At 45.2% G+C, this 21,466-nt stretch overlaps 1 protein-coding gene and 1 long non-coding RNA gene across 5 annotated transcripts in view; both read right to left on the bottom strand.

Annotated features, from left to right (window-relative positions):
- Window positions 1–20,075, bottom strand: part of ELOVL6 (ELOVL fatty acid elongase 6) — a 75,598-nt gene extending 55,523 nt beyond the window's left edge. The window contains exons 1-2 of one of the 4 annotated variants that reach the window (XM_066317821.1): window positions 19,985–20,075; window positions 19,766–19,827 (exon numbers count right to left, since the gene is read on the bottom strand). In XM_066317821.1, coding sequence (XP_066173918.1) covers window positions 19,766–19,779 — 14 coding nt within the window. In that variant the 5' untranslated portion in view covers window positions 19,780–19,827; window positions 19,985–20,075. Of the gene's footprint in view, window positions 1–2,603; window positions 2,911–5,663; window positions 6,065–19,765 lie in introns of those variants that run through there. The other 3 variants (XM_066317819.1, XM_066317822.1, XM_066317820.1) reach the window with 3 other exon arrangements.
- LOC136360513 (uncharacterized) lies at window positions 4,004–5,563 on the bottom strand. Its single transcript, XR_010743467.1, has 2 exons — window positions 5,319–5,563; window positions 4,004–4,235 (listed from the first exon to the last, which is right to left on the bottom strand). It is a non-coding gene; the product is annotated as an uncharacterized lncRNA (long non-coding RNA).
- Window positions 20,076–21,466: the final 1,391 nt, after the last annotated feature.

Here is a 21,466-nt window from a genome sequence, read left to right as displayed (position 1 = left end):
ATGACAAATCTATAATGCTGAAAACTCTGCTAATATATTCCAGACCACATTGCTAAAATTACAGAAGTTTGAGAATTAGGTCTTCTAAATTAACCTCTTACCAGACTTAGAATATCCAAGTAATACCAGAAATGTACTGTACATAATGGAGGAAGTCACAGAATCATATACAAAAGAACAGTAGCAGCATCGTTCTATATTTCACTTGGAAAAAGTAACCCTGAAAGGCTTTAAAGCTTCTCTGAATTCAATAAAATGAACTTACATGAACTTATAAATATACAGCATGTTGGAATTTTAGACCTAGTTCACATTCACTACTGGACATCAAGAAGAATCTAAATCAAGGATTTTCAATATTCAAAAACTCAAATATAGTTGAAGCCTGGGGCCTGAATCCTGCACTTTTTGCATGCAGATTTGCTGCACCTTCACCCTGAGGTGAACTGGAAGCAGCTCCCAGAGTGAGAGAAAGGTTACCATCTCATGCAGGACCACAGTTCAGGTGGGTACCAGGTAAAATGCAATGATGTACAAAACACAAGAGTATAAACCATGCATAGTGAAATGGAAACAGGGGTTATCCCCATGTGTCAGTGACTGCAGGTGCAATAAGTCTTTATGAAACAATGCTCACTACATTTGCTTTTGAGCAGTGCCATAAAATTGAGACACTGCATGATGCAAGGATGCCACTATTTTATACTCAAGGGTGATAAAACAATGTCTGACATTAGTGTGACTGGAGCCTACTGCATAACACACTAACCTTTGGTGAGGAGTCCAAATACAGTTATTTGTCTAACCTGCGTTAGAAATACGATTACCATTTAAATGCATTTCAGTGTCTACTGGGATAAGTTATTTCACTAAACAGTTACCTAATGGCACAACAGACTCCTCTCTCTACAAAGCTCTTGACACATTACAGAAGTGTTTATTGCTCCTGCTTACAAGCCAAAGATTAAAAGATATCTTGAGCAAATAATAACGTGCAAAAGTGAGAGGCAAGTCATGAAAGCCTTACAGACAAAGGACTGACACCAGGAACCAAAGACTACAGCTTTGGTTAGATGGATTTCTTCATACATGCCTATTCACTGAATTTAGCCAGTGAAAGTGCTGTGTAGCCCTTTATGAACTAATAAGCAGCCTGCAAGAATTTAGACGAATACTAATTACAGTGTATTTATGGAAAAGCATAGAATCACAGGATGGCTTATGTTGGAAGAGACCTTAAAGATCATCTATTTCCAACCTCCTTGCTGCAGGCAGGAACATGTTCCACTAGACTGCCTTACTCAAAGCCCCATCCAACCTGCCTTGAACACCTCCAGGGATGGAGCATCCGCAGCTTCTCTTGGCAACCTGTTCCAATGCCTCATCACCCTCACAGTAAAGAATTTCTTTCTTAGATCCCATCTAAATCTACACTCAGTTTAAAGCCATTATGCCTTGTCCTGTCACTAAATGACTTTGTGAACTGCCCCTCTCCAGCTCTCTCATAGCCCCCTTTAGGTACTGGAAAGATGCTCTAAGGTCTCCCCAGAACCTCCTCTTCTCCAGGATGAAATAGATCAAACTCTTTCAACCTGTTTTCACAGGAAAGGTGTTCAGTCCTCTGATCATGTTTGTGGCCTCATTTGGACTCACTCCAACAGGTCCACGTCACGTACCCCAATCAGCACTCCCACTTGGTAATTTGTCATAATTAAACAAAATTTGTCATGTGCGAGTACCTGCAATATGCCTGCAATACATCTGTAGGGTATCAACATCCTCACTGCTTGAGACTCAAGCAGATGTAAACAAACACTGAGATGGATACTCATAAACCAGTCAAATAAATTAATTCTAGAATGTGCACCCATTACTTGAAGTTACTAAACAATGAAGGCTGATCCAAAGTAAGTCAGCAGACATGTAGTGCCAACATACACTAAAGAAAACAAGAAACAGAAAAGCTTGACAAAATATTTAGGGAAGTCACAAAGGAATAATCTCTAATGTATGAGAAACAGGTATTTATATGGCCTAGAGGCTCTTCTCTTTTTGAGTCACCATTCTTTTATGGTTCCTCATGTTACAGAAAAAACTTATCCTATGGCATTTGTGGAAGCTTGTACTGGGTTTGCTTCCTGAAACACAACAGCAAAAATGTAGCAGCCAAAGGTAATGACTTACCAACTGTTTTTACACTTTTCTGATATCAGCCACAAAAGATGCCCCCTGTCAAATGAAAAGTACCCTAATTGCATTGCTACAGTTATACAATTATGAGTAAATCAGAAAACCACCTACAGTCCTTATGAAACTTTGATTCTATTTTTTTTTTTTTAAATAAGGTGTAGATGTAATGTGTATTTAGTTTAAAATCTGACTTAAAAGATCAAAATACCTGAATCCTGGAGTGCCACCAAATCCTATCTAGATTACTTTTTAATCACTGCAAATCAGGATAGAAATTGCCAGCTAGTAGAAGGCAGATTAAATGCTAATGTAGTTTAGAAACTTTGAAACTGAAAACTGAATTAGTGGAGAAGCACTTTTAAGCCTAAAGAAAAGATGTTCAACTAACACAGAAAAAAAGTGGTGGTTGATACCTATTCTGTTGTGCTCTAGCCAGCAGGACGTTTCTCCCAGGGAAGCTGAAGAGGGCTGAAAGCATCTTGTGCTAGGCTTCACTTCAGTGAACAAGGTTGCATGGTCTGTTGGGCAGCTTCTCAGACCTCCTTGGCTGGTAAAATATTTTATGCCTCATTTGAAACAAACCAAATCTTTTTCTTTCTCTCTCAGTCAGTCTTCCAGCCAATGCCTCTGCCTGGCAGACATATACAGGCAGGCACCATTTTCAAAATCAGCCATTGATGCCGCTTACAATGATAGCATCAGGCTCCTTTCTGCAGATAGCTTTACATTTTAGTCCAAATGCAGATATGAAGTCTATGTTGGTTAACAGCAGCAGAAAGAAATTCATCCAAGTATCTGGGAAATACAAGTACTCTTTCAGAGAACTGCCAAACCTGAAGCTTTAAAAAGTATCAACATAGAAGGTAGGTCAATAAGTAGTACTGGATTAAACAGGAATGCTAGAAGTCTATTAAAATCATTAAAATTAACAACTTGGACTTAACCTCTGCGTTAAGATGTCTCAAAATGCTTGTAAAATAAACAGCTGGAAAATCTGATCTAATTATCCATATAACTAATATATGGATATTTCCTTGACTCTGTCTGCAGCCTAAAGTACCTTCCAGAGGTACAAACCTCTATCTGACAAAAAAAGCCAAGTGGCCAATTTTGGGCTGAGGAAGACATATGGCACAAAGCTGAAGGGTCAGCAGTTTGGAGGCCAACCAGGGTGGGAGCAGGCTTAGAGTTTACAGCCTATTTGAAATTCTGGTAAGGCAACAAAGCCTTCCCCTCAGCTCTCTAAAACAGGGGATTTGAAAGCTGGGTGGCAAGGTCCTGCTTTCAGTTTTAAACTCTGCACTGACACAGCTTTTCATCCCAGAAATTTGTCATCCAGCTGCACAAAAGAACATAAAACGTTAATGGGAGCAGGTGCTGCAGTTTGGAGGTGGAGAAGAGTTCATCTGTTCCAGCACCACTGCTCACAGTGTCTTGTGAGAGTATGTCACGCTGAAGAAAAAGCTTACTGCTCACCTTAGGCAATAGAAATGAAGAAATATTTCAGCAGAGCAGACCTGGCCAGAATACTCACTACCACTAGCTGATAAAGATAAGGCATCTTTCTTAAAGCTCTCGTATTATTGTCTGTTCTGGAACTGGCTTCTGTTCACTTGGGCAAAACAAATCTAAATGTATGACTTACAAATAGGTCATGCCAGATGCTCTTTGCCAGTAAGTATAACAGAAATTCAGAGGAAGCTGGGATAGAGAAAATTTAATGTAAAACAAAAGCTCTGCTCATCATTTAGTTCTCACTGTATAGGTTCAATGTGTCAGGCACTGCTTTTGAGACTCAGTAAAAACAAGTGGCTTTCAGAAAGATTTGGACAATTTTATTCCCTTTTTCAAAAACTTATTCTGCTTTATTGCCCCGCACAAAGGTATCATCAATGTACTGCAGGTGTTCCAAAGCTTATTCCCACTTCAGTGTAGTGTGGGTAAGTCCCTGGCAGATGGTAGGGCTCCATTTCTACACTGGGGCAGTGGATTTCAGCGGTACTGCATGCCCCTCCAAGTGAAAGCAGACTGTGGCCTTCATTCTGCTGTCAATGGGATTGAGAAAAATGCATTAACAAGCATACAAAAATATGTGTATAAGCACACATTATCCTGATATTGTTTGAATATATACTTGGTCCATTTTGTATTCAGAATCAATGACAAAAATGAAAATCTTAAAGTGAGTAAAGCTGGGCACAAGTCCTTAGCATTGCCACTGAAATGCCTGGAGGTTTTTCAGAGTTTGATTCAAGAAGCTGACAGTCATTTCCACTACGAAGAAATAGCTAACAGAAGACATCAGAGAAGCTGCATGTTAACTCCCTCCAGCACTTAGAAAAGTCACAATCAAAAATGCCAAGATTTTTCTGAAGTTTCTGTTTGCAAATGCTAAATATCACTGATCTCACTGAATCTGAAATACTGAAACCTGCAATAAGAAATCCTATAAATACTGTTTAACTTGAGAAAAACAATCATGCCTAAGAATAATCAAAAAGGCAGCCCTTTCCAGGCTGAAGTTCCTCAAAGCATTCAGGCACTCAGAAGCCTGGCTCTGTTCAGCTGCTGATGTGCAGAACCAGCATAGAGAGGCTGTAGTTTCAACACAGGGATGGTTTTGAAGGCACCATGAAGCCAGATTCCTCTTGGTGATGCTGGGGAGCACTGTCTGTCCGCACCTAGACTGACACAGAAGTGGTGAGCAGGAAGGAGAAGGCAGAGAGGCAAACAGCATGTTTTGTTTACAGCAATGCTGCTGCAAGGTGATGCTGTGTGGTATGATCTCATGGGAATGCATACATAATGCTCTTTGAACCATGAGGAAGAAGCTACTAATTAGCTCCTTGGTAATTGGCCATGCAGTGTCCTTGCATGAGGACTACTGGGAATACACTGGACATCATCTGATTAGAACAAGAGAAAGAAGCATCATGTGATGGCAACTTAATGAGATGGGCTCCAAACTAGAACTAAACAAGCTGGACAAGAAAAATAAATGGGGGCTTATTTAGAAGCCCTTGAGAAGACAAGATAGTTGCAATCATCTGTGCTACTCATACAAAAAGTTTAGGAGCCTGGGATTTAAAGGGAAAGAACTTGAAGACATAATGTCCTTGCATACTAACCCGGACCCTCAAATATTTCAGGATCATCACTCAGGATCACTGGTATTTGAAAATACATGTCAGAAATGAGCTGTACCTCCAGAAGTATATGAACATTGCGTATCAAGAACAGGCATTCTTTGAAGCAGCAAGACACATGGACACTTAATGGCTCTGGGTGAGAGATCAAAGTGGGAAAGCACACTGGGCTGTGAGCATGCAGGGCTGCTGCAGCACAGCTGGTGAAGAGCAGCAAGATGCAACCTACAACCAGGGCAGGTGGTAAGCAGGGCCTCTGATCACCCATACTTCTAGAAAAGCAGGAGAGTGGGGACCCAGAAGCTCTGCTGAGGTTCTCAGCCATACCCCTGTACAGCTCCCACACAGAAAGTGCTTTCAGACACAGGCTGCCTGTGTTAGTCTTCTGCAAGTGAAAACGTGAAGCTGCCTACAGGCCATTCATTGAAGAGTTGGACTTGATGACTCTTGTGGGTCCATTTCAGCTCAGAATATTCTGTGATTCTGAATTTAAATTCATTGTCCAAAACAGTTTGAGGAAGCAGGGCTTGAAGAGACAGCAAGACCGAATGCAGGGGTTGTGTGAAATGCCAGGCAGAGATGCTGGGGATGGTCCTGCTCAAAAGTGTCCCTGCCCTCCTTCACATGCCAGGGGTCTTCACTGCTGTTATTCACTTGCATGTGATTGGTATTAACGTTTGTATCCAAATGTAAATACCTCCCACCGACACAGGAGCCAAACACAAACACGCTGATTATATAGTGTCTGGGGCACAGCCCTAGTAACAGAGATAAAAATCAACACATCCAGGGAACAAGAAAGAAAAGGCAGTGCAAGAGTGAGTCAGCAAATGTAAGCAATATGTTAGTCAGGCAAGCGTTTCTGAATGCACCACGAGGCTGCTCACGCTGCAGACAAAGTCACAGCCCCAAAAACCTGGAGGACCATCCTGGTGTGAGGGCCCCCACCCTTTTGCAGGGGGGACCTCTACATTTTCTACTCGTTTGGGAAGTCTTTAATGTACATTTTTTCCATTTCCCCCACCCTCCCCCTGTCCTTAAGCCTGAGAAAGGAAAAAATCTGTGCCATGTTTAGAAAGACAGAGACATGAGCATGGAAATCTGATAAATCAGAGGAGGCTGGTTGTGCTGCTGTGTCAGGTGTCACGATAAAGGCTGCAGGTTTCCAGGATTAGCCTGGTCACTTTGCAAGCCATGAAATGCTCCACTGAGCCTGTTTAGCCTGTGGTTTGGCTCTTTCTCCTGCCAGCCTGCTTTTTCTGCAAAAGAAATGGCTGAGTGCCTCAGAGCACTGCTGTGACACGGCCCCATCAGCGCTGAACCTGTGCAACAGCCACGGGGAGCGACTGCACCACTCCTCTCTGGGGCCACACACAGCACAACCCACCAAGTCACAGGGACACTGCTGCAGAAGGCAGAGAGCACTGAGGGAAGAAAAAGCATGGCACAAAGCCAGGAAGTTTTACAGAAGTCACTGGATTTCGCGTCACCAGCAAACTTACTTGCAGCTTTTCTGATCTAAATCCTGTTGTTCCGCCACTTTGAAAATGCAGACTCTAATTAACTCACATGCTTATATTCTCTGATGCCTGAAGGATACTTGCTTTTGAAAACGATATTTATAAAGCAAGAGCTATTTAATACCTGCTTAACATATATCCATAACCTTCAGAATGTCTCCTATGAGTCAACACAGCCTGACTTGAAATGACATCTTTCCCATTTTTGTTCTCTAAGGCTTTCTCCAGTGTACAGCCACTACCTCAAAGCACAGCAGAAGGCAGCCTAAGCCACTGCTCATATTAACTTGTTCAACACTGGGTAGTTTTATTCTGGAAGAGGAGTGCTTGCACAGAGAGGATTGCATCTAAGGCCATCTCTGGGAAACAGGCCCTTTTCAGTTTAGCCTTCATGCTTTCTAGTGATCTCCCATATGTAGCCATTTACTCCATAGCTAGATCCTGCATTTAAAACTTTTCATCAGTATTTCTGCAGGATGCTGGAATTCTTCACAGTATTTCTGTGTGATACTGGCTTAGTCCAACTTCAGCAGCACTCAGACTTCTGTCTGCACCAAAGCTACAGGTAATGGTAGAGACACCTCATTACTCATCTCCAAAAATTTACATCCTCTTCCCATTCCCATCACAGATATGAATCTCTGGCCCCAATTTTAATAATGAAGATCCTTGACAGCCTCTAGTTCTCCAGACAGGTGCCTTACCCACTCTTTGAATGAAGCGGGTTGAGCAGGAATGTCTAGGGATCACACCACATGACATTATCACAGCAGACCGTGGGATCCAGTTAGAGAGGGATGTTTGTCCAATTCACAACTTAAAGAGTGTTTATCCCCAACCCGGCAGCCTTAACAAAACAGCTCAGACTGCATGGGTGCAACATTTTGGGCACACGAGCACATGAGTATAGATGCCATGGTGGGTAGTATTTAGGACACATCACCTCCATGCTGGGCTTTCTCCAGGACAGCTACACAGGCAGCATCCAGGCAAGGCAGCTGGAGCAGTGTGATAGTTTACTGCCTCTGCTGGTCCCTGCCACTCTGCCACAGGAGATCACAGTCTCAGGAGGAGTCATGAAAGGCAGCTCAGTTTACCCAACTGTGGTAAACTTCCACGTGTGCTTCATGTAGTAGTGCTTCCACGTGTGCAGTATGGGGCCAAAGTTCAGCCCTGGGAAGCTACTCCAGTGCCAGCAAACCCCAGGCAACCCACCCTGATATCATCCCCTTGTGCAACCTGGCTGACAGGGAGGCTGTCCCTGTTGCTTCATAGACTGGCTGACATTCAAGAGGGAGCATTTGATCCAGCAGCCAGGAAAAATGCATTATGGTACCAAGTTTATGTCTGTACATGCAATGGGAGACCCTCCAAAGTTTTGGGAACCAAAGTCTTGCTTTCTTCTAACGTCACACAGGACTTGGGAGCTAAGAACAGATACTTCAGCTGAAAGTCAGTGGAAATGGTCATTTTAATCTGGGAAGACTTCCAGCTGCAATGGCTTTGGGCAGCTCTCAGAGCAACCCTTGTGGCTGTGCGGATCCACCGCTTTCAAGGCATCCTTCCTGTTCTTAGAAATGCTACATTATAGAGCTTTTTGTCACTCACCAAGATTGTGACTGTAGGATTCTGTCTTGATCTTAGCAAAGGGAAAAAGGATTCTTAAAATACCATAACTTCATGGTAATACAGTGAACACAAGTGTCCCTCTTTCAACATGTAGAGCTATTTTACAACACAAGAGCTATCCGAAACTCCATCAAGTCAAGACTCATTCTTGAAAATATAAACAAGGTAAGTGGGTTAAAGGTGTCTGAAGCCAAATTTGTATCCCCTGTAAACAGATATAACACTATCTAGTTTAATGTAAAGGAGTCTAACTCTCTGCCAGCAATAAATACGGACCGTAACTAAGGTCATCAGGACACAGCCTATGAAGACAAAATGCTGGGCCATAATCATAAAAGCATAGGCAAGACACCTGTGGTCTGTCAAAAATCTCCCTCGATCTTATATGTTATTTTATTGGAAGCAATGAAAATTGCTCACAGTACTTGCAACAGTCCATTGAGATACACCAAAGGACCACCCACAGTATCTTACACACTTACTTTGCCTACCTCAGAGCCACCAGCATTCATTAGGGAAGATGCTCCATGGCACCCCAACAGCTGAAGTCATAAGGACTGCTAAGCCAAGAACACCTGGAAAGCCAGAGGCCAAAATCTGCATTCCCAACTTTCATGCCAATACATGACAGATGCTAACAGATCCTGTTTTGTTACCCTCGCCCAATTTTCTTCTCCATCAAGGGCATGCCACTATAGAAAGCAGAGGAAGGAGCTCTGCTTGTTCACCCCGCAATAAAAAGCTGTGGTAGCTCTTCCAGTTATGATTTCTCTCCAATCTCTGGATGGCTCACATTATCAACCTGGTGTATTTTTTCTTAAATGCAGGCACAACTTCTTTTCTCTTCATTTTCTCCTAACATGTTTTTCAATTATTCCATTTACAGTAATGACCACTTCAAAATATGTGAATTGTCATAATTGTTTTACATACCAGATGCTACATTACATTTAGCCAACACACATTAAGTTTAGGAACTAAATATTTTACACTGAAGCTAACAGCCATTTTACTGTGGACTTAACTTAGTATTTTTCCTCTCAGTGACTGGGAAGTGGCTTTTACAAGACAGGGCCCTTTTATACTAGTATATGATGGGGCTGTGGAAAGGTACAAGCAAGCATCTTTCTTTGGTTATTACTGCTGTATTCCAGAAGCCACGGACCAAGTGATTTTATCAAAAGATGGCAGTGGGACTACCCTGATGCAGTGCTTTTTCTGTCCACCCAGAGACAGCTCAAGGCCAGGCCTGTGCTGCCCAGCCCCACCAGTCCAACACCAAAATTTGTACCAACTGTTTCCCACTGTGCAGGATATTCTATAGAAACATCCAGGGCTTCCCCAGCCATCTGTGCTGCTGATTTGACTGCTCCTAAAGGATGAAAAGATATACAGAAAATGAAAGAGGAATGGGAAAAGGGTGATAGAAAGTAAAAACCAAATAGACATCTGAAAAAAGAAGAAAATGCATTATGGTGGAGAAGAAGGAAGAAGGATCAGGAGAATTAACTATGGTCTAGTTTGCTCCCCGAGTTTGTTCCTCTACATTTGGTAAGAGAGAGAGCAGGTTTACAATAAAACTTCTCTCAGCTGCCCACTTCCTGATGACTCAGACACCTTACATAGCAGGCATCTGTGGTCAGACAAATGTCATCACCAGAGCCAGCAAGGTGCTCCTAGGACCTGACTGAGTGAGCAGTAATGTGAACTGTCTGTAATCACTAAATAACAGACTCTCAGACATTAAACAAAACATCCCGAGCAAACACCCCGAGCAGGACAAAAATGCATATGTGGAAGGATCTGGGAAGTGCATCCACTGTAACAACCATCTTTATGCAGGGCATCATTACACAAGGACCACCTCTCACAAACATCAGGGGACTGGTTTTCATAATCTTTCTTTCAGCAAAACGTTTTCCTTTATTTCCTAACAAGTGTGAGCATCCTGGATAAAATAGCCTTGAGACAGTCAGGCTCCAAGTGTTCCAATAGGAATAGCTGGTGTTGATACTATCTTTCAAACAAAATTTTGAAATTTGTCCATGATCTAAGCACTGATATAGAACAGGAGCTCTAGGAAAAAGCTGGAAAGCTTATCTGAATTTCTTAAAAATAAAAAGGATGCATTTCAGTCATGCTATTAGAAGTTACTGAGGATTCCTTTCAGTGCTATAACATTACTTTTCTTTGTGGTCTTTGGCTGTTTAGAGCCATTCTCTCTCCGATGGAACAGAAACAAAACTACCCACTGGGTCACAGAGATAGTGGCAATGTACCTGCACAGATCTGGCTCTCATAGTTCAAGCAATAATCTACCTAAACTTCTAAAAAATAGTGAGTTTTGTCTGTTTGGGATACTTAAACTAAACCCCAAGTCAGGGGAAAGACAAGAGTTTTTCATTGCATCCATGGGCAGTGCCTTGCCCAGAAGGAACCTTGCCTAGCATGAGACTCCCAAGCAAGATTTAAAAATAATGTATTTAACTCCAAAGTATTTACAGAGTTCTGAAACAACAAATGATGGCGTAACAAAATAATCTGATCATCTGTGTACACTGCCATTGCAAGAGGCAATGTCACTTCCAGACAGTTGTTGTGTGACCAAAAATAGTATTTTCTTTTATCAGGCATGTGATCAAAAAAGGGTATTTAAGCACACAGGAGCAGTCAGGTCAGATCAAAGGTTGAATTAGGCAGTATCTTGTTTCAGACAGTTTCAACAGCAATATTTTATGAAAAATTATAATGGGGAAATGCCCTCACAAAATAAACTAAAGTCAACATTATGCATCCTGAAATACTTCTACCTGCTAAACAACCTGTTCCATCATGAACCTGAAATGAATGCTGCACACTCTCATCAGCAGTTCCACTTAGCACATCCTCACAACTTTTGCTTTTACCTAGGAAAGGCAGTGAGATCACCTACGGGTTTGGGCCAGACACCCATGTCCATGGAAGATGCCACGTACACATGAAACAGGATGGATCCTCACCCACAGCTGGGACTGGGGCTAAGGTGCAAACAGGGTCCAGGGCAGCCAGCAGCCTCGGGGATACTGTGCCAGCAGAGCAAAAGTCTTTGTGAAAGCTGAGGTAGACAAGAGCATTTAGACATCCATGTGGTGCACAAAACAGCTTGGAGCTTTCTGCTTGGCTGTCAAGCCAAGGCGAGTGAGGAAACAAGAAGGAATTGAAATGTAAGGTGTCTGCATCATTTCCTGCTAGTAACTAACATTTCTTTTGCTTGTGACCTGCAAAGACATGGAAAAGGAGTTGGACAGCCAGCTCCTCCAGGGAGAACAAAAATGAAGAAAAGCCACAGCTTTCAGCTGCTTGGAGATGATATATGTTGGCAACAACAAAATTCTCATTAATGTTTACAGAGGACCTGCATTCAGAAGAATCACATCAGGGGACCTACAGGCTAAAGTCCCAATTAAAGCTAAAAGGAAAATTACGCGAGGAAAAAGACATTGTAAACATTTGTTAATAAACCCACTATCTGAATGGCACAGTGCAGCAACTTTGGCATCCTGCTTTTGCTTATACTTAGGGGATTTTACTGCTATCTTAAGTAGCTCTTAAGGCCTCTAAATAAATAAGTAAATTTAAAAAAAAAAAAAGAAAACTGAGACCCAGGAAATTTTATTAGTCAAAAGATAAGACTTCTCTTTTTTGAAAAATTAACTTGGCCCATTGTTTCTCCCCCTTAAAACATTAATTGGTACTCGCTGTGATTTCTCTTTCCAAGTGTATTTATCCTCCTGATGGCTCAAGACATACAGAGCAGACATTTCCCCTTATAACACTCTTGACTGACCTTAAGTTTTATGTCCAGGGATAACCAAGGCCATCAGATACCAAAATCAACACATTCAATCTGACGAGCTCACAACTTGGATAATATCCAATTCATTTTTACTGAGTTTGCAGACTTCACACACTGAAACTAATTACCAACAAATTTTAAAAATTCTATTTAAAAGTTATCATCAGATGTTGAATAGTTTGAAGTTTTATTGGACTATTTGAAGGAAAGTTCCTTTCATAAATTTGCAATTAAAAATAGTCTGGACTTTTGCAGTTTAATCCCATGATACCAACACTGAACTGTCTTGCCTCTAATATTACAGCAGCTCTTCTCAGTCCTCGGTTACCACAATCAAGGAGACAAACTTTGCCCCACATCCTTGGCAAGAATAAAGAATTCTTCACAGCCAGTATAAGTGTAAAGCTGCATAGTAATAGTACAAGACCACTATGTTTTCTGTACTGTATTACTGTAGCTATATACAGGTCTTACCACCTCAGGATCAGCTTTGTGACATGACAGAAAACCAACTTTGAATATCCCCAAAAAGGAATTTATCCCTATTTCACAGTGGAGGAACTGTGGCACAAAGAGAAATTTTCAGAGATGACACAGGTCCTTAATTTCCATTGAAATTATGGGACCCAGTCAACCAACTGATGCCCAACTTCTAAAAAGTGGCTATGGCCGCCTTCAGTTTGAAGTCAGGCTGCCCACATCCTCAGAGGTCTCATTCTCCTGCATGCCGTGCACTGTATTAACCACTGCCTGTGCTCTGCAAGGTCCCAACTCCCCTGACATGAGGTAAAGCACTCCCCTGCATCTCCCCCTCTTCTTGCCCACTCTGAATACCAGCTCTTCCCACAGGAGGTCAAGGACTGCTCAGCAGATGCAAGCTCTGCCCATCATTTCACACCATGTCTGCTCTGTGGGACCTGGGCCCCTGCTCTAGGCAAACTGAGGTCATGTTGCTTTTGGAGTCCTTCCACTTTGCTCCTAGTATGTAAATAAAATTCACAGCAAAAATAGTTTGTGTCCTCACAAAAGTCAACAAGACTTGCAATTGACAGTTTGCAACAGAGCACAGAGTACAGGGCACACCGTGAAGGGCAGTATCAGGTACCATTGCTACTTTGGCTCTGAAAGCAATCATAATATTTGCAAATCTTGCACACAAACTGGTACAGTTTTCTCCTTCTATTAGGCTGGGTGCAGCCACAACCTCGCTGTTCCCTGTTCTGTCAGCAGCCTGTGCACCGTTACCCTGGGTGTCCCTGCAGAGCTCCCCAGGGGGCTGCAGCAGCCTTCCCCAGCAAATCCAGGAAGCCTCAGGAGATGTGATGCTGTGATGCACACAGGAACAGCATGGCTTGTAGCAGCAGCAGCAGACCGGGACACTTTGGTCAGTGATGGGGCAGCACAGTAGAAGACAAAACCCTACCACTCCAACCCAGGGCAAGGCTCAAGTGGGCTGACAAAACTGTTGGCAAGAAAAAAATTAGTGGGTAGCACTACACAGGTAATGTGGTTGCACAAACATCTCACATGTTGATATAGCTTAAGCCAGTGAAAATTTTATTTTATATTTCAAACAACGCTAATTTACAATTAAAAATAATATTTTATTCTCTGCTCTTTTCCATTAAAAAAAAACCAAACTAAATTCTTATCAAAGCTTTCCAAAAAGTGTTTTGGAACATCCACCTTCCTGAATGTCATATTCATTTCTGAAAATAATGGCATATTCCTAAATTACTTCTTGCTCCACTCCTGTAAGTTTATTATTCCCAGAAGTATGTGGTGTTTCACAAAATGGAAGAGGAGTCTTCACTCTCAAGAGGTTTAAAATCATGGAAGCAACATGATGACAAATGTGTTCATACTCTAGGGACAGAGTAAACACAAGGCCAATGCCTACATTTCAGTGGTAGGTTGAATCAAGAAAACACAGATGTATTTTCTTTAGGATGACATTTTGGTGTCCACAATATTTTTTGATTTTTTTTTTCCGAAGCCCATACAGACAGAAAACACCCAAACTATGAAAGGACATATGCTATTATTCCTCATAGACTCCATCCTTCTATTTTCAAAGAGCCAAAAGCCTGTGATACTCTAAAACATCAGTCTTTGGCTCAGAAAGGCCTGCAGGATGAAAGAAAGGCAAAGAAGTGGGATCCTCTAATCTCTGCTGTGCACTGGTGGCCCTATCAGCTTTATGGCCAGTTTGCACAAGAGAGCAGGAAAAATCCCCTCTGGAGAATGACATGTGGAGGAGGTATGCTAAATTTTTGTGCCAACTGAATTCTGCTCAAGTGAGACAGTCTCTCTGTTGAAAAGAACCGTTCACATCTTCCCTTTGAGTCCTTGCTGCAGCAAAGAGGAAAGTACAGGGTGACTGCAGCGTCCCTCTCTACATCCTTCACTTGGCATCTAGCAAGAGCTCAGAGTGGGGGGGAAGTAATTTACATCAGTTTTTGGCTGCTACGCACATATGCCTGGAGAGATATGCTCACAGCCTCTCACTCTTGATTTCTGCATGAGGTAAGAGCAGCTTAAGTGGATGAGGAGAGCTTGTTCTGCATTTAGGAAACAAACCTGTCTAGGATGATGGTGCTTGTGTGAATTATTAAAAGGCAAGTGCACTTACAAATCCAAATTAGCTGACCCTCTGCCCTTCCACATTTATCTCTAGTTTTGACTTGAAAGAAAATCACACCAAAGGATAAATTCTCCAGCACTGGTTCAATTTTCTTCCTCTGCCACATTTAAGTTTTGCTAACAAAAGGTTAAAAATAAACCTAAAAATAACTTCCCGCACAGATGTTTTCTTTCAAACACATAAACATTTATCTTCATCTAAGGTCCACTAAGTTGATTTCAGAATCAAGTTTGAGTTGTCAAATACCCTTAAAACCAAAAAATTCCCAGCAGTCCTTATGCAGTCCTTCTCTCTTTACTGAATCATGACTTCAGTTAATGATAACAAACCCAGCCACTTTCTGCAGCGGAGCCCAAGAGCATCCTTAGGGAGTAACCAGTTTCACTTTCATCCTGCTTGTCCTCCTCTCAGTACCTGCAGGCATGCTGCCGGCTGCCAAGGGTTAAACCTCGGCTTTTTAGGAAGCAAAACAAGAGGGGAATGAGAGAGAGGGGACTGAGGAGAGCCTGCCCAGGGCAGCAGCTGGCAGGAGGACATGAGGCTGGGGCAGCGATGTCCGGAGCGCTGCAGCAGCCGGCGGAGCAGCAGAGGAAAAGTTTCTGTGATTTTAGGCAAGCCCCGGTGTGACGTCAGCTCTCCCAGATAATCTCAGCACAGTCAGCACAGGCCTCCTGCCTCCCCATTGGCGAGCCCCTCGTCAGCAGACATCTGAAGATAATTATTATTGGCCAGACAATTATAACAGGAACGACTGTCACTTCGTGCTGATGCCCGAACCTGGTGCTCTGCAGCACGATGGAGAAGGACTCCAGCAGTCACCACTCCATCCAGGCACTTCTGTCACTCTGCCTTTCCTGAGCACCAGCCAGTTTTTGCTGCCTCACTGGCTGCAGCTGGGAATGGGGATCTCAGTGCTACAACACTTTTTGCTGCATGTCTGACAGAATGGTGAATTTTCTCCAAAAACATTAATATACTTACCATTAGAAATAAAGGACTAGAACTGCATTAATTCTCCCGCAACAGTTCAAAGAAAAAAATAATCCTCTGCAGACTATTTACTTCACACCACTTCCCTCTTTGAAGAAGTTTGGGAGGAGGTGCTGAGAGAGTTTGATTAGATAAGCCATTTTAAGCAATTATTTTAATAAACATTTGACTTAATCCTGAAGGTACTGAAATCACACCTCTCATGGTTTGAGCACAACATGACAGTATCTTAAAGTGATACTGTATTTTATATTCAAAGCTAGGTGATGGCACTATACTTAAACATGTATCAACAACAGCTTTACCACAAAATAAAGTGTAAGGAGTTTCATGACAGTAAACAGACCTACTGTTCCTTCTTTAGCCTTCCGAAATCCTGCTATTTTTAGTTTAGGATAGGTAACTAATTGGAAGCTCTTGCCATTGGAGACCAGGAGGCTGTAGGTCCATCTTTGCAGCCTCCAACCTAGCTCTACCACTCCTGCCTCCCTGCAAGAGAACTTGGCAGTCTGGGGACTATACCATAAACGCGTGCATAAATATAAAGCTAGGCATTCAGGGAGGCATGAAACTCACCAGCTCGTAAGTATCAGGCAACAAACTATTAATTTCTCCTCAGAAAACAGCACTCTCTTTACAGCACTGCTAATCCAGGCCCAAGCTTTTAAGAGGTCTCAGTGCCACGCATGTTGCAGCATGGGGTCCCCCATACAGTGAAGGAGGAACATCTGGAATGAAGCAAGGAGGACCTCATTCACTGCCAATGGACCAATATGCCCTCGGATGGGATTTTCAGGGGTAAATGGCAGTAAGGAAACAAGCCCTAGGATGGGAAAGAAAAGACTGTGTGCCAGCTACTGGCGAGGACAGAGGACATGCACTTGCCCCAGGGAGTGATAGAGTGTGGAGCAGGCTCAAGGGACCAAAGCAAAGAGGGGCAAACCTTGGCTGAACAGAACCAGACCTTGCACCTGCATCCTTCCTGACCAACCATACCAGTACCTAGGGGTGCATGCCACTACCCCTGGGCTTTGCATTCAAGCTCTTCCAGCTTTAGGCTTACACAGTTTTAATTAAAAGGGCTTGATGGTGCTTTAACCAGCTCAGAACTCAGAGGACATGTAAGAAGATTCACATTCATCCTCAGACTAGGCTACATCTTCATATTCAACCTAGTCAGACATCTCAAAATCCAAAAGTCAGGGTCAACTCTTAGAGCCAATTCATGCCCCCTAACACCCTACAGGCTTTTTTTTCTGGGTGTGCGTATGTTGTAAGGTAACAAGACATACTTTTGAGATGAGGTAAAAAAGCAAATGCCACACCTATAGAATTTGTTTACCTTCATATTAGACATTGTAATAGTATTGCATCCTAATTTAAATAAGAATTACAGTAAAAAATCCTGCCATAGTCTTTCCTTAAGCAAGTCCCCCTAGTCTGTCTTGCTGGTCAAAGAGCGAAGGAACATGTTTATCCCTACATACTTGACGACCTCATCTTGGATGGCTCTTATGTTAAGGATGTGTACATTAAGGCTGCACCTACAAAGTGCAGGAGCCATGTACTGCCACTGATATCTGCATACACAAACCTATTGAGTCATCCCTGATAGGATGTAAAAAAAGCTGCTGTCTTTTACCAGTTCAGATCCCTGCAAAACTCAAATGCTTGAACAGGACCTGTTTTGTTAAGCAAGAACATTTCTTCAAGATAAAAATGCACAATTTAACCTGAAACTCGGAAGAGTCTTCAGCAGTGTTTTCAGGAAAAGCCTGCCACAATAGAGACCTCAGAGGCCACAACTCTATTTAATTTCCAAAACCATTCCCAGGACACAGGAAGATCATACTCCTTCACTCTCACAAGAATCAAAGATATTAATTCATCAGTTCCCTCAGAGAAGGTGAAACTAGACTGAAAAGCATGTGGACATGTACGATCGTGTCCCTTTAGCTGTACAGCAGCAGCGTAACGCTGATGGTCTCCTCCTCTGAACCTGGAAAGTGGGAGCTCGGCATTGTGGAATCCCAGCTGGCAACCTCTGCAGTACATGAAACTGTCAGGAAGATTTTAGTAACACTGCTTAGTACTTATGGAGTACCTGACATCTTCAAGGCACTCGGCAAACATTACCTAAGTCATTAAAGCACATCATAAGCGCATTTCAGCATTATTATTCCCCACTCCCCTGGTCTTTCTTTGCTGGGGAAACTGAGGCCTATGAGAGGTTATGTAATGTTCCCAAGGTCATATCATGAAACACAGGAGAGTCAAGGAGAAGATGCAGGAGGGCTAGTTGCTAGCTCTTTAAAATAAACTGTATCTCTCCTGTGTTATTTGACTATTATATACACTCACGTATCACCCCCTCCATCCTCTTTCACCAGCATGTCCCATTCCGATGCCAATTTTCTTCTGGAACATGGGCAGAAAGGGAAGCATCCAATACTCCCAGCCCAAGAATATCTATGTGGTCCCCTTTCTCCTGAAATGAGCGACACCAGGCACCCTTTAAGAGGTGATGAACTCACCTGCAGAACAGAGGGAGACATACACGAACTCAAATGGTAATTTTAATTATACTGCTCTTAAAATTTCCCAGACAAGTCACTAAAGGAGTCTAGCAAATCCCTGGCTTAGATCCACCTAGGATCCTGGACCATTCTGCACTACAAATGGAGACACCAAAGCCTGGGCCCAGAGGCAGTCCTACCCTACCAGTGTCACATGAGGGTGGCCTGGGGAAGGTCCCCACTCAGGAGCTCAAAAGGGCAGACAGCCCTGCCACGGGAGGGCATGCAGGCAATGTGAAAGTCGGGGGCTAGCTGGGGAGAGAGACCACAGGAGCAGCAGAAAGGGCAAGACTGAGCACTAGGAGAGTGGTCAAGGACAGTGCATCAGCAAGGCACAGGTGAGCGCGGGCAGACTGTGGACACAAGGCCCGTGCAGGTGGACAAAGCCAGGAAAAGGAGTGGGGCAAGGTGGGCAAGTGTCATCGAGAGAGGGATCCCGGCCCCGAGGGCAGCTCAGAGGGCCCCGCAGAGGGGGCAAGGGCAGCTGGGGCGCTCTCTCCATCCTCGTCTCCCTGCTGCCTGCCAAGGCCCAGGGATGCCCCTGGGGCAGTGCCTGGCAAAGAGCAGCCTCCCGGCGCAGCCACTCCCGTTCGGCCAGGCTGTGTGCGAGCGTGCGTCCCTTTGCGGGACCGTCAGGTTCCGGCTCGCCGCCACCCGGGAAGCGCCGACGAATCCCTGCGCAGCCCCGGTCCCGCCGCGGCTCGGCTCGCCCCGGCTCCCCGGCCGCACGCACACGCCGGGAAAGTTAATAACCGCATGGCTGCAAATGAAGTTTAATACGAGCTGGGGGAGGGGAGGGGGAAGGCAAAGGGGCTCCGCGGGGAGCGCGGGCAAACGCGCTACTTGTTTGAACGAGGCTGCAGCGCGGGGAGCGGCAGGGTCGGGCAAGGATGGAGGCGAGGGAGGCCGAGGGCAGAGCCGGGGCACGTGTGCGGCTCCGCGCCGCCGGGCCAGCCGGAGGGCCGGGGCGCGGCGGGAGGGGGCGGCGGTGGGGCTCGGGCCCCGCGGCGCACCGCACCGCGCCGGCGGCGGGATGCCCCGGCCTTGTGTAAGCCGGCGGGGTGGACCCTGCCCGGGCGCTCAGGTAGAGCCGGCGGCAGCGCCCGTGTGCCCGCGCACGGCGGCGCAGAGCCGAGCCTGGCCGCACCGCGCCGGCCGGGCGCGACCCGCGCACCCGGATGGGCTCAGCGCCTCCCCGATCCGGGCGGGCGGCGGGGCCCGGGGGAGGCACTCACCAGTTTTCCTGCATCCATTGGATGGCCGCATGCTCGTTGAACTGCTTCTCGAATTCGTATTCCTGCAAAGTCAACACTGACATGTTCATTGGCCCGGTGGCTGCGGAGCCGCTCCCCGCGCCGAGATGCTGCCTGCCGCCGCCTCGGGAGCCGGGCCCCTGCTTGCCCGCCGCCGGAGAGCCCCCGCCTCTGGCCTGGCCCGCCCCGCCTCAGCGGTACCCCGGGTTTAACATAGCTCCGCTCCCCTCCGCGCCTCTCCTCCCGGGCCCGCCGGTCTCCTCCTCTTCTGCGGCCGCCGCGCAGCGCCCGGGGGCGGTGCGGTCTTAGTGCCCGCCCGCCGCCGCCGCCGCCCGGGACACCCGCCCCCCGCCGCCCCTCGCACGGCCCTGGCGCTCCTCGGTGGGGCGCGTCGGGGTTGCGCTCCGGGCAGGGAGGAACAGCCCACACACACACACACCAGGCTGTCAAAAATAGCCACAAAAATAGGAAGCCCCCACCCCTGTGCTCAATCCATGCCGCAGCGCCCCGCGTGTCCCCGCCGGCTAGCCGGGAGCTAAAAAAGCACAAGCTCAGATTTAGCCAGACGAATACAGTCCCTCAGAAGCCTACACACCCCCCGCCACGTCCTCTTTTACATTTAGATCCCAGCCCACCTGTGCAGCCTCCTGCAGCGGGAGAAGGCTCTCTGTCCCCCTGCCCGGTCGGGTCCAGCTTGCTGCGGGGACACGGGCTGCAGCTGCGTGTCCCCATGCGGGGGGCACCGTCCTGCAGCCAGGCTGCCCCGAGCTCCCTGCTGTGCACTGCCATGCTTTTGGATGTTACAGTATGCATGGGGCTGGTGGAGCATGGGGCAGAAACTCCAAGTCTGACTAACCATCACTTGCTGAGCTGCTCTCGCAGTTGGGTAGCCTTAATTATGTAGCCTTAATTTTCCTTCCCGTCTCATCTGCCTCTTGCTGATGTTTCCAGCTGAGCTCTTCCGACTCCAGCAGCATCCTAGATGTGCGCTGCAATACGAACCGAGCTAAAAGAGTGGTCCCAGCCCCCACTGAACTTGCAGTCTTAAGGCAGGAGGAAAACAGTGCCAAGGAAGTCAGCCTAAGTGAGCAGGTCCAGCAAGGTCAGCACACTCGACTCTCCTGGACTTCAGTTCTCATTGACATGGAAGTCTGTAGTATCATTAAACCCAAGCACTGAGAAAGTGAAAAAAGAGAGCCCTCAAGTATTGATACATCAACAGCTAACCAGTCTAATGGTCCTGCTTGCATTTGGACTACTATGCTCTCCAGAGTCATGTTTTTCAGCACATTACCTCAAAGGTCTGAAGACCTGCTCCCTTGCAGTGGCAGCTACCTAAAGTTGGTGTCAGAGCTGGTGTAGTGCATAGAATGAAGCTGGAGGTTATGAAATGTTATGATTAGGCCTCCTTTGGGGCTAGGATGGCCATGAAGCAAGTGAATCTTACTTCTTTTCTTGTCCTGCTTCACTTGGAAATTTCCCATAGCACGTTGCTATCTACAAGTTAATCCTGAAGCTTGGGGTCACTTGCAAAATCTGTGTGAGTGTTGGAAGAGCATATAAAACCTTCTTAGCCTTGAGGAGTTTGTAAGACCTACTTCTAGTCGATTATACTGATTTCAGTCAAGAACAGTAAACAAAAACATATAGTCTATTTTAAAGGAAAATAACTTTTATGTAACC

This window comes from Sylvia atricapilla, chromosome 4 (genome assembly GCF_009819655.1).
Source record: "Sylvia atricapilla isolate bSylAtr1 chromosome 4, bSylAtr1.pri, whole genome shotgun sequence".
Lineage (NCBI taxonomy): Eukaryota > Metazoa > Chordata > Aves > Passeriformes > Sylviidae > Sylvia > Sylvia atricapilla.
Note: the sequence above shows the minus strand (reverse complement) of the source record. Positions and strands in the feature narration are given on the sequence as shown.